This window comes from Charadrius vociferus, unplaced genomic scaffold (assembly GCF_000708025.1).
Source record: "Charadrius vociferus isolate BGI_N301 unplaced genomic scaffold, ASM70802v2 scaffold212, whole genome shotgun sequence".
In the NCBI taxonomy this organism is placed as follows: domain Eukaryota; kingdom Metazoa; phylum Chordata; class Aves; order Charadriiformes; family Charadriidae; genus Charadrius; species Charadrius vociferus.
This window is the reverse complement of record NW_009647223.1, coordinates 2,215,957-2,232,268: the sequence shown is the minus strand read 5'-3', so window position 1 is coordinate 2,232,268 and position 16,312 is coordinate 2,215,957. Positions and strand designations below refer to the sequence as shown.

The 16,312-nt window shown below is 41.8% G+C and overlaps 1 protein-coding gene across 1 annotated transcript; it reads right to left on the bottom strand.

The window, feature by feature from the left end:
* Positions 1-364: 364 nt before the first annotated feature.
* PWWP2A (PWWP domain containing 2A) lies at positions 365-16,140 on the bottom strand. The gene is made up of 2 exons (XM_009879806.1): positions 15,506-16,140; positions 365-2,932 (listed from the first exon to the last, which is right to left on the bottom strand). Exons 1-2 carry the CDS (start codon positions 16,138-16,140, stop codon positions 1,252-1,254), a joined length of 2,316 nt encoding a protein of 771 aa, XP_009878108.1. The 3' UTR covers positions 365-1,251.
* Between the last annotated feature and the right edge of the window lie 172 nt (positions 16,141-16,312).

Here is a 16,312-nt window from a genome sequence, read left to right as displayed (position 1 = left end):
AATTGGCTTTTTTAAAGGGTGTCCTCTAAATACGGCATACATATGAAATACTCTAACATCCTGGGGTTTTTTCAAAGCTTTTTGAGAAACACACACAAATAATTCAGATTTAGTCAATTTTATTTACAGTTTGGTTTTTTACATTTCAGAGCATTACACAATTACATATTCTCATTTTCTGACCTGCAAACAGATACCTTAAACGGAAATATTAAAAAAAAAAATGAAGTTAGATACATCCAAAATGCAACAATTACACATCTGACAATTCACAAAGTGTAATTTACTAGGACGTATCCTAAGAATTTAGGAACAACCAGTCAGGAGAAAATCTGACCAATTTCAGCAATCAATTATTTACACATTCAAAACAAAGCCTCTCTTTATCTAAACCTCCAGGCAAACGGCCTGAAAGATTTCTTCAGGAAGAAAGACCAGAAGTTATGATACACACCTATGCAGCATTAACAGCCCTTGATCCCAAATACTGAGCAACTTCTCAGCTTTGTCTTAGAGCTACAGGCATCCCTCTCGGCTTCTCAAACCCTGAAGTGTTACATTTGTGCCCCCATGTGCATAGAAAGGCTGAGTGTTTAAGTGGTCACTACGATAAAACCCCATTTAATCTGGTCTTTAAGTCACATGAATTCTTCCTTAAAATTTTCAGCAAGTCTTCTAATGCCATTTAAACTGGCCATGTGGCTTGGGGCACACCTCCTCAACATGTTAAAGCATGCTTTGAACCAATTTGCACTGGCCAGACTAAATACATTAGAGACTCTTTAAAATAATCTTTAAAGACCATTTAGACAAGGCTTACATATCTACACTTCCCTGATGGGCCACCTAAAAAAGAAAAAGTCACAGCTACTACTTTCATCCCTTGTGTTAACCCTTTGCCACACAGCAACTAGTTATATACTGGGTAGAAACTACTAAAAAATTCCCTGCAAATAAGCTGCCTTTCAGCTGAGGCTATGGCTCCTATGCATTGGGTGTTTGAGGAGGTTTTTTTCTTTAAAAAAAAATTCTCATGTGAAAAATACTCAAGTTCTCACTTTAGGCTAATTTTGATTGCATGTTCAATTTGTTTAACTGTCAAGAAACCGCTACAAATGGAACAATTTTCATATAAAAAGAGCAGTCAACCGAGTGCAACTTCTGACTTGGCAAGTCCTTCATGGTAGTTGTCTAACTAGGCTATGAATTTTGTGGAGCCTCCAGATTTCTTGCCTACCTTACTGTCCATGTTCACGTTTCAAACTGTGTCAGCAGGGCCCGAACTTCGGGAGTCAGCTGCTTAGCAGCCTTAGCTGCCTCTGTGACGGCCTTGCGGTAAAGACCCTTTCTCTTCTTATTAAAGCGCAACTGGAAGCTTTCTAAAAAGGGGGATAGTTGTGCAAGAGCAAGAAAAGATGTTGTTGTGGAGCCAAACCATGAGATACGAGCCTCCTGTCGAACTAAAAGGCCATTATCTTTCCGGCTCACAGTTATGGTTAGAATACGGGCTGGCCACCAAGGGAAGCCATAAATCTTGGCCCAAACAATGTCCCCTACACATACGGTCCTGCCATCTGGTGTGACACACTTAGAGACGTTTTTGGAAAAGACTTCCGTTTTCAAGGAATTACTGAGCTTTTTCTCTTCCTTCGAAGAGGAGGAGGAGGAGGAAGGTGCATGCATGCTGCCTGGAGGAAAATCAAAGCTTTCAGTAGAGCTACACTCAGAGTTGGTAGATTTCAAATCATCTGTGCTATCACTACTACAAACTGATGCACTGGAAGAGTCAGATTTCTTTTGATTAAGGGTCATGTAAACCGTTATATTGCTTTTGCTGCCTCTCTTGCCCAATGTCTGGTGTTCATCCTGATCAACAGTTACATGCACTTCACTTGTGTCCTGAACCTCACTGCTGGCCTCTTCAGGGCCTTTTGAGGGGCTCTGATTTTCTGAAGGGGCCTCACCTGCTGAGCGGGTGGAGGAGCAGCGAGACTGGGGCTTAGTTGCCATCTTGCCACTCCGTATTTTCTCAAGTCCTGTCTTGAGAGAAGAGTCATTTTCTTCATTCCGATACCTTTGTGGCTTTAAACGCAATCGGGGTGGGAGGGAACCTGAGCTGGTGTTCTGAAGACGCCGTGTGAAGTGGACCTTTGAATGTGCATTTTTGGAAGAGGAGGTTGCACTCTGCTTCTTTTGTGCCTTTTCTTTGGCCATTTTCAAGACTTCCCGAGCTTTTGCATGATCCATGTTTTTGCTCTGGAGAACTTTTTTTGTATTTAACTGCGCTTTTGAAGTATTCGCTTGTGCGGAAACTTTAACTACTCTGCTTCTGCTGTGGGCAATATTTGAAACCTTGACCACAGCATTCCTTTTCTGGCTTTCATTTTGGCTTTTTCCATCCACTTTATGGTCAGTCTTAAGTTTTTTATTCACAGTAGTCACACTCTCATTTCTTCGTTTTTTATTATCCTCATATTTTGAAGAGTCACTTGCATTGCCACCTTTTTTTATTTCCTTTTTTTCTGCAACAACACTGTTTTTGCACTTGTCACATAAGACCTGCCGGGGTCGTAGTTTGATAGCATTCATGATAGAAGTGGGTTCCTCCCTGTACATTTTACGCTTGGGCCGTTTAATTTTCCGGGGTGGAGGCTGAGGTATTGACTGGTTATACGTGTCCCTGATAAACAAAGGAGGAGGATATGGCGCTCCCTCATGAAAGAGAGGAGGTGGCTTAGAAGTCCATAGGCTTTTAGCTATGCTAGGTTCTGATGGCTGCGTGAGAGAAGAGTCATCAGGGACCGCAGCATTTGATTCACACTTCATCTGTGCCTCATCTTGGAATGGTTTACTTTGGAGCTGCATGGCTTCGGGTTTATCCTTGTATTCCCTTTTAGGAAATATGGTCACAGGGATTCCATGGGGTCCAAACCTTAAAGAGAAATAAATAAATAAACATTAAAGCTTCTGAGGGATCTTTTGCTGCATTTATTAAAAAGCATTTGACAACCTGCCCACATCTTGTAGCCACCTTCTGAAAGACATGAGTCTTGGGAAAATTAAAGCTTCATATCTAGCCTTATGATATGCTCTGAAAAAGCAGGACACCAAAACCAAGTCAGAGAACGTGAAATACACAGCTTCGCTTATTTTCAGTTTCTCTTGCATCAACTAGATGCCCTGAAAATGTAACCAACAATATCACCTAGAGACAGCAGTAAAATAATTAACTTTGTACTTTTAGAAAATGCTTATAAAAATAAAAACTACACACTCATACCACCAAGTCCAAGTCTACCCAAGATTAATTTCCATACTAAGTCAACTTATGTGAAGAAGGCATCTTCAGTAACATTTTTAGGATAGCACAAAATGCCAAACGTTTCAGATTTTACCAAGGCAAATACAGACTGCATAAATACTTCTATTGAACAGGGAGTGCCATCATTCTTCATCCACAAAAGATTAGCACTTGATCATCTGGTGCATTACAGCCTAAGACTTGCTAGCCTAGTAGTTTGAGTTTTTTTCCAACAAAGCTACCCTTATTTCACCACAGTACAAACCATCCCCCCGTTTTGTGATCAAACAACATTTTAAACCTTTGCCTGCTCTAGATCTCTGCTGCCCCATTTGGCACACACAGGACTTCTCACCAGCCTGACCAGCTCTGAGAGAACAGAATGAAAAATCCCAGTATGACTTTGGCACCAGCTCAACTTCCCTGCCTTAAGAGAAGCAGCATGCTGCCCAACAGGCATCCAATACTTTCTCCAAAGGGTTGTGCGAAAGGAAACATTTTATCAGTTTGCAGGGCATTATGCTTGCCTTCTCCAGAGGGGAAACCAAGTGATAAATGCATTCATTTTTCAACAATGTATCCTTCCATTGGCAGGAAGAGGGCAGGAGTGATTGTAGAAGCCTGTTTAACTTTCCTTCTGTCCCACCTCACACCCTGCCGGCAGAGGCACCAGCCTTTCGGAGCTGTCCCTAGGCTGGCCACCGCTCTGGAGCTCTGCCCGATACCAGCTCACACACACACCAGCCTATGGCTTCCACTAGATGGTATTTTAACAGTTGGACCTTCATTCAGTGACAACATGATAGACAAGGTTGCAATTCAAATGCCAAATCACCCATTTTGAATCACTAAACAAACACCATTGATGCTTATCCCATCCCATACCCCACCTGATAGGAGAATGAAGTAATTACCCAACATTAGTCCTCAGGTTGAGGCTAGTTCATGTACTGCAGCTGCTCAACTGCGACATCCTCTTAACTGACTGAACTGAAGTTTATTTACAATCTATGGTTGCCTCTCAACTGAAGGTAAATGCTGAATACTGGCCTGTTTTCCATTCACGCTCCTGCGAGAAACATGCAGTTCACACAAGCGCCTACATGTTGACTTTATTCCTTCAAAATTGGTTTTGAAAAAGTCTCATATGTGTTAGAAGACTCTTTACAGTCACCGACACAAGCTGTCTCTTGTTTGTCCTTTTGCTTATCTGTTAAAACATCTTTTTATGCTTAAAAATTGCAAGTGAAGAAAGGAAGCAACCCATCCAAGATGTCCAGTTTGCACTTCATTACAAAAGGAGAACAGAAAAAGCAGAAATAGTCTCCAGAATCAGAGACTCCACCACCTCTCTGGGCAGCCTGTGCCAGTGCTCTGCCATCCTCTGGTCCCATCCTCCTGGCACCCCCCTTAAAGTATTTATAAGCATTGATAAGATTCCCCCTCAGTCTTCTCTTCTCCAGACTAAAAAGACCCGAGTCCCTCAGTCTTTCCTCAGAAGAAAGATGTTCCAGTCCCCTAATCATCTCATACCTTTGAACTCTGGAGACAGAGGTAGGAGCCCAGGTGGGCAGCTAGAGCAGTTCTGCCCTTATCCATGGGATGACAAATGCTCTTTACCACAAAAGTTTATTTCAGAGGTTTGGGCCCACTCCAGTTAACTCCACATACCGCCAAGAAATGAACAGTACCTAAATGCAGTCTACTACATTAGTGAAGGCTACAGTGAATTATAAACATTTAGCAGCCTATACAGGCATTTCTCCAGCCTACAGTCTGGCATTAAACCACAAAGGACTCGATTATAACTAAGTTTTAAGTTCCTTAAACTCCAAGAAATCCACCAAGTGTAAAGAAGTTGCTTTTCCACAAACATTTTTCCTTCCACTAAGGAGTATAAATAAGTTATTCAATTCCAAGTAGCACTTTAAAAGAAATTATCATCTGATAACAGTTAAATTAGCAATATTTCCATTGTACTTGCATCAAGAACATCAGCTTGTTTAACAGCGATAAGATCCAGATCCCATCTTTCACTACCTGATAAAGACTACAGGATTTGGGAAAAAGTTACATTTACTATAAGAGTTGAGAACCAGAACTCCCAGACAGGACAAGATCTCTGCTGTGCAAATCTTAACCCCAGACAAATCCACAAATGTAGAACTAGACAGGAGTGTGATATCGAATGGGCAAAATCCATGCAGAAGAACATCCTTTACAACTCTCCCCGCTGTCTCAGGAACTGCATTCCCTAGCCCCTCACAAGACATTGCCACAGTCCAAATCATAAGCTTCTCTTCTAGAATGCATTTATGCTGACTCCGTTAGGAAATCGAGCACTATTAGCAGTGACCAGGAAAGAAGTGGATGAAGAGGACTGCAACGAAGTTCTCCAGAAGCATGCCATGCAAGTACTTCATCTCTCTTTTCCTAGATTTTTGTTCTAGTGCCTCACAAACAAAGTCAGCGTGATTAGCACTCAAAATGCATAAAAAAGCTTAATGGAAAGCTCAACATATGACCGATACCATGAAAGCACTGAAGATTAATATTGCACCTCAGGCTATCCTTCCTTTCAAGCATGTGCATAATACACAGGCCAAACAGCTGAAGAACAGTACAGATGAAGTGGAATTTTAATCTAAGATGCAAACCGCTTCAGTAAGACACAAACCCAATCCAGACTGAATGGTTGAAGCTGAAGTCTGTCTCACAAAAGACACTGTTTTAACAAATGAACTAGAATCCCATGTCCCTGTCTACCTAAAAATTAATGAATTGCAGAATTAGAGAACATTCAGGGATACTGTCTAGTGCCAGTTATGCAAGAGCAAATGAAGACATGATTGCTGTAAACAATGTGTCAATACATAAAGACATGGCTTGTCCACTTCAAGTACAAAATAAATTTGGTAAGCCCAGAGACAGAATATTTCTTTCAATGGCTGAATGTATGGTGTCTTCTCTTTGGCCCCATCCAATAGCAGGTTGCGCCCATAAAAATTCAGTTTTTATATGATCTTTGTTTCCTCCTTGGTGAACAAAGTTCTCCAGCTGTGCAACTTGGAAGAATGATATGACAATTAAGAAGAGAGAACAATGGCAGAAAAACTTAGAAATGGAACAGTAAATGATACAGGAGAGAATGAAGACGAAGAACAAGGTAAGAAGAGAGTAAAGGCAAAATGGAATGGCATGTTTTTCTTAAGGAGAAGCAGAATGAAGATGTGATCTTAACAGACCTATTCAAGACAAGGCATGACACAGCATCTAATTACTTTAACAGTGAACATAAAAGTATTTATTACATAGACTAGATTTTCAATCCCTATTTTCATACGTCTAGTTAGTGGACCTTGAAGACAAGTGCTTCTCATAATTGCAATAGTAATTTTTATTACATCAACTATGCATTTAACATAGCTAGGAGTGCCACGTGTACGTATGTTAGACTTAAAAGCCGTGAGAGCTAACATTTGGGTAATCTGCTACAGAGATGAAAATGGACTAAAAGGCTACCATGTAAAAAAAGGTTAAAAAAATCCAAGCAACATAACTTAGGTGTATCATGACATTTCTTGAACTACACGTCAGTCAGTGACTGGGCAGTAGAAGGTCACCTCTTAAAAGAAAGCATTTCAGTTATGCTACATCAGTGAGATTACCTACGTATTTCATTTGTCACGTGTTGCATGTTTAAGTACCACAAGGAATTGCCTTGTCTTTATTCTAACAAACTACATTTTTTGGATATATTGATCTCGCTATCACCTGTCCCCAGTATAATATTACTTTCCTCCAGAAAAGGCTATTCTTGGAAAGATATGCTCCAATTACTGTTTGCTTAAAAAAAAATAAAATTCCATTTGTGCATAAGTTCCGGCTGTTCATTGTACAGCCCACTCATGCATAACATACATAATTCTACCTCAGACTATCACTTGAAGGAATAGAAGGATTTGTTGATGGGGGATCTAAAATTGAACTATTAGAAAATCTACAGTAAGAAGTAAGTATTTCAACCTAATTTAAGGCAATTCTGGAAAGCGGTGCACTACTGCTTCATACCTATTCAAAATTAGAACCAGTTTTCCATGTTGCCAGCTTCCTCTCCTGTAAAGATGTCCTGGCTCTTTTGTGCTTTGAAAAGGCACCTCTAAAAAAGAAGATGGTTGAGACCCATCGTAAGAAACTTATCTGCAAGACGTTTTACAAGTAACTAGAGCAATCAGTAGGATCTAATCATATTTCTGCTATGCATATCACTTCAATATACATATGTATTAAAGACAAATATAGCAACAGGAATATCAGGAACTATATTTAAATAAGAGACTAATGCGTTAGATGAGATCAATTCCAGCAGTCCAGTGATCTTTACACTGAGAAGGCAGGGTATGCAGAGACAGAAATATGATAGAAACAGTCAGGTTTTATTTCAACAGCTTGTTAATTGCAAGGTAATGAATAGGTAGCCATGGTATCTTTTGAAATTATGTAAAAGCTAGTTTGGGTATCAAACCTAGAAGCCTGTCACCTAAAGCCATGCGCATTTGTATTACAGATACGTAAACTTAAGTACTTCCAAGCAAAGTAAAAACACTTTTTTCAAATCTAAATTCTCCAGCAGAATTACTACAATGAATACATATTACTATTCAATTCGTATGCACAGCACAGTTAAAGAGGTTTTTTTTAAAAAAAAAAAAAGACATGAGATAAGGAACAAATCCCATTTAAATTCATAACTGTATGTACTTAAACATCTAAACAATACATCCTGGAGCGAAGTGGTTTTACGGGACTGTGTAAAGCCTTAAGCTCTCATCTTTAGCCTCCAATATCTTTCTTTTACTTCCAAAAATGAAAAAGCACCTTGTTCTGCCAAGAAGAGCCAAAGGAAAGAACCCACTGAACCAGTATTTCACAGTTGTCTGCAAACACACTGAATCAACGTCAACAAAGCATGGTAACATCCAGTGTTGTGATAACTGTTAAATAAAGTCTGTGGTAAATGACTATGATCAAAACTTGCCTTCACCACTAAGTCAGACTACAGCTATCTCTGATTACCTTTTTATGTGTTGCTCTTGTACTCAATACCATCTTTAGTGTTTTGCAAAAGCCAAGACAAGCAACAACTAAAGCAATTTTTATTGCATGGATAAAAGTTCGAAGACTCTGAATGCTGGGAGTATAATAATATGCTGAAATAACGTAGAACTAAGTATATATATTTCATGCTTGTATCTAAACTGAGGGTTTAAATTATAATATTTAATGTAATACACAATTAGATCATACCTATTTGAACATGGAGTATTTCAGAACTCCTCAAAATAACCTGTATTCAAAACAGAGATTATGCAATAACCTATTTTTAAATATACAATTTACTTGGTTTGATAAAACACAATAGGGAACACATTGCTGTAAGCAGCAGGAACCTTACTGAAAAAAAGCATACACAGAACCCAAGCTATCAACTCAATGGTTTACTCACCTCCTGAGCAATGTAACACTAGGCTAAATAGACTAGAAAATGCTATTTCATTTAGAGCTCAAAAAACATGGCAAAGGACTGCAGTGTAAGTGATTCTTTGGAAATAACACACCATCAAGAATAGATGTTGCCTCACCATCATAAACTCTCAGCACCAAGAAAATTTGGCTAAAGATATGATGGTTCAAATGAAGTAACATGTGATAATTAACATCTAAGCAAACTAGCAGGAAGCCTGCATACTCAGACTTTCATGAGTCAATGTTAAATTTTGTGTTTTTCAAGCAGGTACACTCGCTTGAAATCAAAGCTCTTTTTTCCTACATACTTTCAAAGCTAAGGAAAGACAATAGCAGGGTATGTGCAGAATTGAGCTTGAAAGAGTACCTCAAGAAAGCCGGTTAGTAGCATCCAAGGCAGCAGCTGATTTTAATCATTCCAAGCCACTGTCACCTGGGTCTCCTATTGCAATCACCACCCAAGGGGAAACCAGCTAAAGGACACCAAACTATATGCAAATACACCAAAGGCTGTAATAGCTTACAGTACACCTCTCCATGAAGTTAGAAGCCCTTTGAAAGACTTCAACTTCCAGGAAACTGAATCACAGAAGTCCATGTAGTCAGTATGCTGATGCAGACTTTGAAGAATTATCCACTGTAGAGACAGAAGAATCTTTAAGTTGATAAGCCTGAAGAGTACACAGGTAGTCCCCTAATCACTGCTTTCCCCACAGAAGTGGGAAGGTACCCCTCACCTTTTCATTGGAAAGGACTTGCAAGTGCATTTCCAGAATTTCCTTCAGTTTTCCATTCTATCAAGGATATAAAAGCAAACTGTAAAAGACAGAATGCTTTAAGTTTAGGCTTCCTACTAACTACCACGATTTTACCAGTATGCTTATAAAGTTGAAGGTCTGTTAAAACTGAAATTACCTTTAAATTTTTACATCTGTTGGCATTTTTAGTTTCAAGTGTCATTTGCATTTATAGTAGATGCTTTGCTGATATATTCAGAAGTGTCACACCTGCAAAGCTTTATAAGTAAGATAAAATACCTTACATATATACACTTCAAGATCATCCACATACCTGTCAGACCCAAGAAGGGAAGGGAATGATACATTTAGTAATGGCTTAACTTTAAGCCAACTCAGTGTGTCAAGATGGACAAGATTCATCAGTCCCATAACAGCATAAAGAAAAAAAAATTATTTCAAGCATACTGAAAATTTCACATCCATCCTCTGTCTCTCAACACTTCAAGCCAAGTCTATTCAACCTACTCTTAGAAAGCAATGGCAATCCATGCTGTTGGAATATAGAAAAGCATACCATAAGTAGAAGGGACAGTTTAACCATCATCTGTTGCATCAGAGTCAAACAAAGAACAGTAGCAGACTACAGCTGCTTTAGGAGAGGAAAGTTTGAGGCACAATCCACAGATGCCTTATTTACCAAGAAGATTAGGGAGTACTGGTTTGAGACGGAGAAAAGTCACACTCCTTGTACTGGCTCAAGATCAGAAGCAGATTGGCAAATGTTTTCAGTATAAGCAGCAGCTATAACGTGCTTTATACCTGTACCAGAAAAATCCTAAAGCTAGTCCAGTTTTGTTAGCTATTTTCACTTTCCAAGTAGAAACTTGGAAATGAGTAAGCCTTTCAAAATGTATTTGATAAGTGACCACAAGTAACACTCAATTAAGTTTTGGATGTACAGAGAGACACAGGAGAAACTATTTTCATATAGAGAAGCTGAAACATTACAAAATCATAGAAAAATTTAGGTTGAACGCAGTATCACAAGGTCTTCTGACCCAACCCTGTCCTCTAAGTGAGGCTAAACTGGACACTATACCATTCAATATAACCTGTCAGTCACAAGCAAAATACATCTAATTTACTCTCTTAACCACACACACACTCTCACATCTATGTTTCCAGTGTTCTGGGGATAAAAGCAAATATAAAAGAAGTGTTATGGCTGTTCCTTTAATGCTAGAATTTCACCAAGTTCCTTTATACATCTGAGAAACAACAAAAGAGAACACGTGATGAATTGTAGGAACACCTTGCAAACCGAATGTAAGTTTAAAAAAAAAAGAAAAGAAATCGAACACAACCCCCACGCAACCCTGAGCAACAGACATTTCTTTACTGTTGAGAACATATATCATAGGACATCAGTACTTCTATAGAACTTAAAACTTTCCCTAGACAAGGATGACCAAATGTTGTACCTATTTATTAAATGAAGTTGTAAGTAACAGAAAACTTAAGAGCAGGGAGAAGCACGCCACATTTTTGTCAAGTAAGACTTCTGTTTCCTTTTCACATCAGCAGATCTTGAATTTCTCTACTTGGGCCTACCTTTTCCCTTGCACGCCCTGCACAAGTTTCAAGAAGTGCTACATGTAAATTATTTAAAAATCTAATTGATGTTCCGCAGATTCAGACAACACAAACTAGGGAATGGATGCAACAGTTCATTATTTACCCTTATTCTTTTGCAGTAAAGGTTCGATGAAGAAATTGGGAAAAGCATAGGATTCAAGAGTCACGAAGAAAGAATGCTGTAACTGAAAAGTGCTATTAGGATTATAAGAATTTGAACCTGTCTGTAAAAGTTTATTTTCATCATATAGTTCATGCATACCTTGCTGCAGCAGTCCCTCCTTATCTTCCACAACCAAATGCCAATTAAGATATAATTTCAAACACCTGCCTACTATCAAGACACTGGGCATCTTCTGCATATCTAAGGCTTTTAGGTCACAGAACTGTTTGCTCTCCCTTTCCCCCTCAAGAACTATTACGATCACACACAAGTCAGAAGGGAAATAGCTTAGAGAATAAGACAATAGGAAGACACGTGTCCATCACAACTGTAGGATTAGAAGCAAAATTTTAGTCAAATGATCAAGCAATAGAAAAACCAAGTCGTGACTGAACATAAATTTAATCCCCCTCCTCCCCTTAATCTTTGGGAAAGGAAAAAAAAAACATTGCAGAAGTAACTATCCTCTCTCCAGAAGAGCAAACTAAATCCAGAACTTTAACCCTACATTTTAAGGTTTACAAATGCTACGCTTATCAGGTGTTTCCTTAATGTCAACCTCCTCCAGGTGCAGAGCAAGCTTTACACTAATTCTGAGCCAGCAGGTGGCATTAACATCTCATCCACCCTAGGCAAACACAGGGTTAGTCAAATGCTGGGTACAGGCAAGCTTACAAGCCCTATTTAAGCCCCATACCTAGCAAGTAGTTTTCAATGGCAATTTGTACAATGGTGTGGAAAATTAACTACAGTCGTGCACGAAGCATTCCACTATCCACTCTGACAAAATAATACAGGATTGCCTTCTCCTGCCTGACTGTTGGTTGGCTGCATTTCCCACCTCTCTTATCAGCAAGACTCCATCAGGTATACACTGAGGAACTCACATCAGAACCTTAGCCTAGCATGCAATAAGGCACTTAAAGTTTATTACTACTGTTGCCATTACCTTTTAACAGTAGGATCACATTTTTAATTTGTGCAATAAGCCTTTACAGTAACAAAAGTGGGGATGTGTCCCTCTTTAAATGATGATTTACTGCATAAGAAATTGATTTGGGACTCAGTAGATGTGGGTTCTTATTTTCTGATTTCCAAAAATTCCTTCCTGTGCAGCTGCTGTCAGGTACATGAGACTGCCATCAGTACAGGCAGAGAAAATATTTCCTTACCTCAAATAAATGTAGGAATAAAGTCCACTGAACATTGAGGTGCTTGTTTTCTTGTGTTATAAATTCCTAAATGGACATCCTATTTACAGGGAGTAGGAGAGGAAGAGGAAATCAGACCTTTAATAGAAACACGACTGACTTCATATTAAAGTCCACAAGAATAAAATGCAAAGTCAGTGCATCATTTCAACAATGAAACCAGAATTAGGAAGAAAAAAAAAACAAACCAAACCTGAAAACCCCAAAACCAACCAAAAATAAAGCCATGCTTAAAACCAAAGATATATGGGGATATTTTTGCTTTTCTTTCACCTCCAAGTTCACGTAATTCAGAACATGACTTGAGAAGGCTAAAAAGAGTCCAGTGGACACATTTTTAAAACAGTCACTAAAACTTACTCTTCTTAGTACTGTACAGAAGTAGCACCTTCATTGCTCTGGAGAGGAAAGCAGAAATCAAGATACAAAAAGGATTAGGAATTTTCTTCTGAGGATATGATGAAAACAGCATTATCACATGCAGTGAACACATCAGTCACTTTTTGAAGCTATTGAATTAGTAAATTCTAATACAAAATTGCACTTTTATTTAATAAGAACTGGCAGTCTTAAGATATTGATCCCCTTTGCATTAGGAAACTTTGTAAGATTATTCCCATGCACTTGAATGAACTAGTGGAGATAGGTTTCACAAAGTCTACAATAAAATTTAAATTTTGGGTACTCCTGTAACACCTGTTTTCTGATAATGCTTCAATTTCTTACAGGTAGCAAGCTCTTGGACTATTTCTAGAGTTTGCTTACCACTGCATCTCCTGCTCTGAGACATTTGAACAGAGACTTCTATTAATCTACAAATATTTACTTGTCACCAGCCAAATATTATAGACCTTATGTCTAGAAACTCAATTCTTCTTGTCCAGGCACTCCAAGAGCTTGGCTTTTAGAATTTAAATTTCACTTTCTGGATTCCCATGTAACAAGCACCTCTGAAGGAAGTCCAAGTTCACATGAATTGAGAGAAAGGAGTAAGTGGTTCCACTGCATAAGAGAGGAATAGGAGTAATAGCACAAGCCTTCATGTATCACTCTTCCACAGTTCTTACTGTGAAGACTTGCCCCAGGGCCTGTGCTTAAAAACAGGGGAAATTGAGAGGCATGCTTGCACTGAAGCCACAATGCAAAAGAAGCAGTTCGCCTGCTACAGACTACCTTTACTGCAAAGGGCTGCAGCAGATCTGCTGCATGAGAGAAGGATCCTCAGTACACAAGAAAACCTCAGGCAATAGTGGTTTGTGGTCAACGTGTGTTTAGCAAAATCTCTTTCAGGAGTAAGGGAGAAGCTGGTGTTTTCCTTTGTCACACAGATAGACCCCTAGAAGTACAGAAGCACGTGCTTTGTCACCCTGCTAACCAGGGCAACAATATAATTTTGCTGCTATATATTTCAGACTTACAAAACAATCGATGCTAACTTGCATTACAACTTAAGTGGTAATGCCTTCTGGCCTGCTTTGAGACATTTAATATTTCACACTAGAAGTGAGTACAGTTTGCACATCACATTTTAGTACTTGGCTTCAAAAGACAAATTGATAACTTAGCATTTCAAACCACAACAGCTGACAAATTTAAAACTTACTTCCATGACATTATCCAGAACTTGAATTTCAGAAAAGTCCTTCTGTTTCAAAAACCAACCAAGAAGCTAGGCCCAGGACAAAAGTGCTTGGCCCCAACACCTTTCTTTTAGAAAGCATTGACCATATTAGCATTACGGGAAGTCATTAAACAGCTACTAATAACGTAAAAGGGAATGATAAAAGACATATGATCAGACATGCAGCCTAAATTTGGGGGAAAAGGAGCTGTATTTTCTGCATAACAATTATTTTAAATAATAACCCTCATCAAATTTCACTTTCCTCGCATATACTTGCATAGTTCTTATATGTTTAGAAAACAAACACTAAGCCCAAGAGGTATTTTACCTGTAAATGGTAGTTTGATTGTTTAAGATATACAGTATCACGGATGACTTCTGGCCTTCCGAGAACCCCTTGCCATAGGAAGGTAACGAAAGAAAGCAAACCCCAAACCTCCCAATCTGATAAGGATTTAAGTTGTTTTTGTGATACATAACAGCACCCCCCAAAAAAGGCATTTAAGAACCATTAAACTTCACCCCATTCATTGCATACAAGGAGCAATCAGTACTAATAACTGTACTTCAGGACTGTAATAGCCCGACTTGAAAACCATTATTCTGAAAAGCAGCATGTAGTGATATATAAGGTTACCTAGGCAATGCAAGGCACAAGCCAACGGGAAAAACCAGACCTCTGGGCCTGTTCGCTGGTACAAACACGGCAATAAATGCCAACGTCTGTAGCTCAGGTCCTTTTTCCCCGGCAGACAGGGATGCTGGAGGCCCGACGTGAATCCCAACCGAGCGGAAAGGATGTGCCCATGTGCTTGCCCCTCTCCTGGCTCCCCCATTTTCTCATCCCCACGCGGGACTACTTTTGCTGAGGGCAGCCACCGGCCCCGCTCCCCCCCCACACCCCGGCAAGGGCCCGCTCCCCCCGCGGGCGGGGAGCGCGGCGTCGGCCCTGCCTCGCTTCCTCCACCCCCTGCTAGAAGGGCCGAGGAGGAGGAGGCCCTCCGTTTCCCGGGGAGGACGCGGGGGCAGCAGCCGCTTGTCCCTAAGCGGACGCGCAGCTCCGGCCTCCCAGGGCGAAGGAAGGGGGGCGAGGGGAGGCCGCCGCCGTCGCGCCCCTGGGCCCGAGCTCAGGCCGCTCCCCGCCGCGGGGCGAGCCCACGAGGGCCTCGACGGGGACCGCCCCCCCCTCCTTCTCCCCACATGGGCGGGAGAGGCGCAGGGCGGCGCGGGCAGGCGGGCTCCGGGCGAGCCGGCTGGCCCCGTCGCTAGGCGGGGGCTGGGGACGGCTCCCCCGTGAGATCTCACCTTTTCGAGAGGTCCATGAGGACCCCAGAAAAAAGCTTCTCTCCCAGCCGGAACGAGACCACCAGGGCGTCCTCGATGATGTGATCCAGGGTGACCCGCACCTCGGAGCCAGGCAGCAGCGGAGCCTCCGCCTCCCCTCCGGCCGCAGCCACGGGCACCGGGGACTTGGGCTCGACAGCGGCGGCATCAGCGATATCCGGCTCCTCCTCCTCCGGCCGGGACGGCTCCTCCCCGGGCTCCAGCTCCGCGGAGCCCCTAGTAGCCGGCGGGCAGGGCTGCGGCTCCTCCTCGGACCCCGGGCTAGGCGCTCCCCGGTGCTCGGCCTGGGGCGAGTCCACCTCCGGGGTGGAGGGCGGCAGCTCCTCCGTCCTCTCAGCTTCCGGCTCCCGAGTCCCGGCCGGGCTCCGAGCGAGCTGCACAGGCGGCGGCTCCTCGGCCCCGCCGGGAGCAACCTTCCCCCCCTCGGCCTCCTTCCCATCAGGCACCACCGACTGCACGGCCTCGGTGACTGCAGGGAGAGGGTCCGCGCCGGCCTCGCTGCCCGGGATAGGCTCCATCTCAGGCTCCGCTTCACCGGCCCCCCCATCGCCCGGCACCGCTGCAGTCGCTGCCGCCTCCGCAGCCATGGCCGCCATTTTCTCTGCTGCTTCACCGCCGCCTCCCTCCAGCAGCGGGATCGATAACCACGGCCTTCCCCGCCCGCCTGGGAGGGAGAGCCGGCCCCCTAGGCTCGCATCCGGCAGCCTATTGGTGGGCGCGGGGCAATTTTCTACTTCCACTGGAGAGCGGAATAGTCCGTCAAGCCCA

Excerpts from the sequence above, each read along its gene's own strand:
- PWWP2A (XM_009879806.1), bottom strand. The coding sequence starts at position 16,140 with ATGGCGGCCATGGCTGCGGAGGCGGCAGCGACTGCAGCGGTGCCGGGC. Across the intron at positions 2,933-15,505 it reads CTCATGGACCTCTCGAAAAG|GTTTGGACCCCATGGAATCC; the intron begins GTGAGATCTCAC and ends TTTCTCTTTAAG.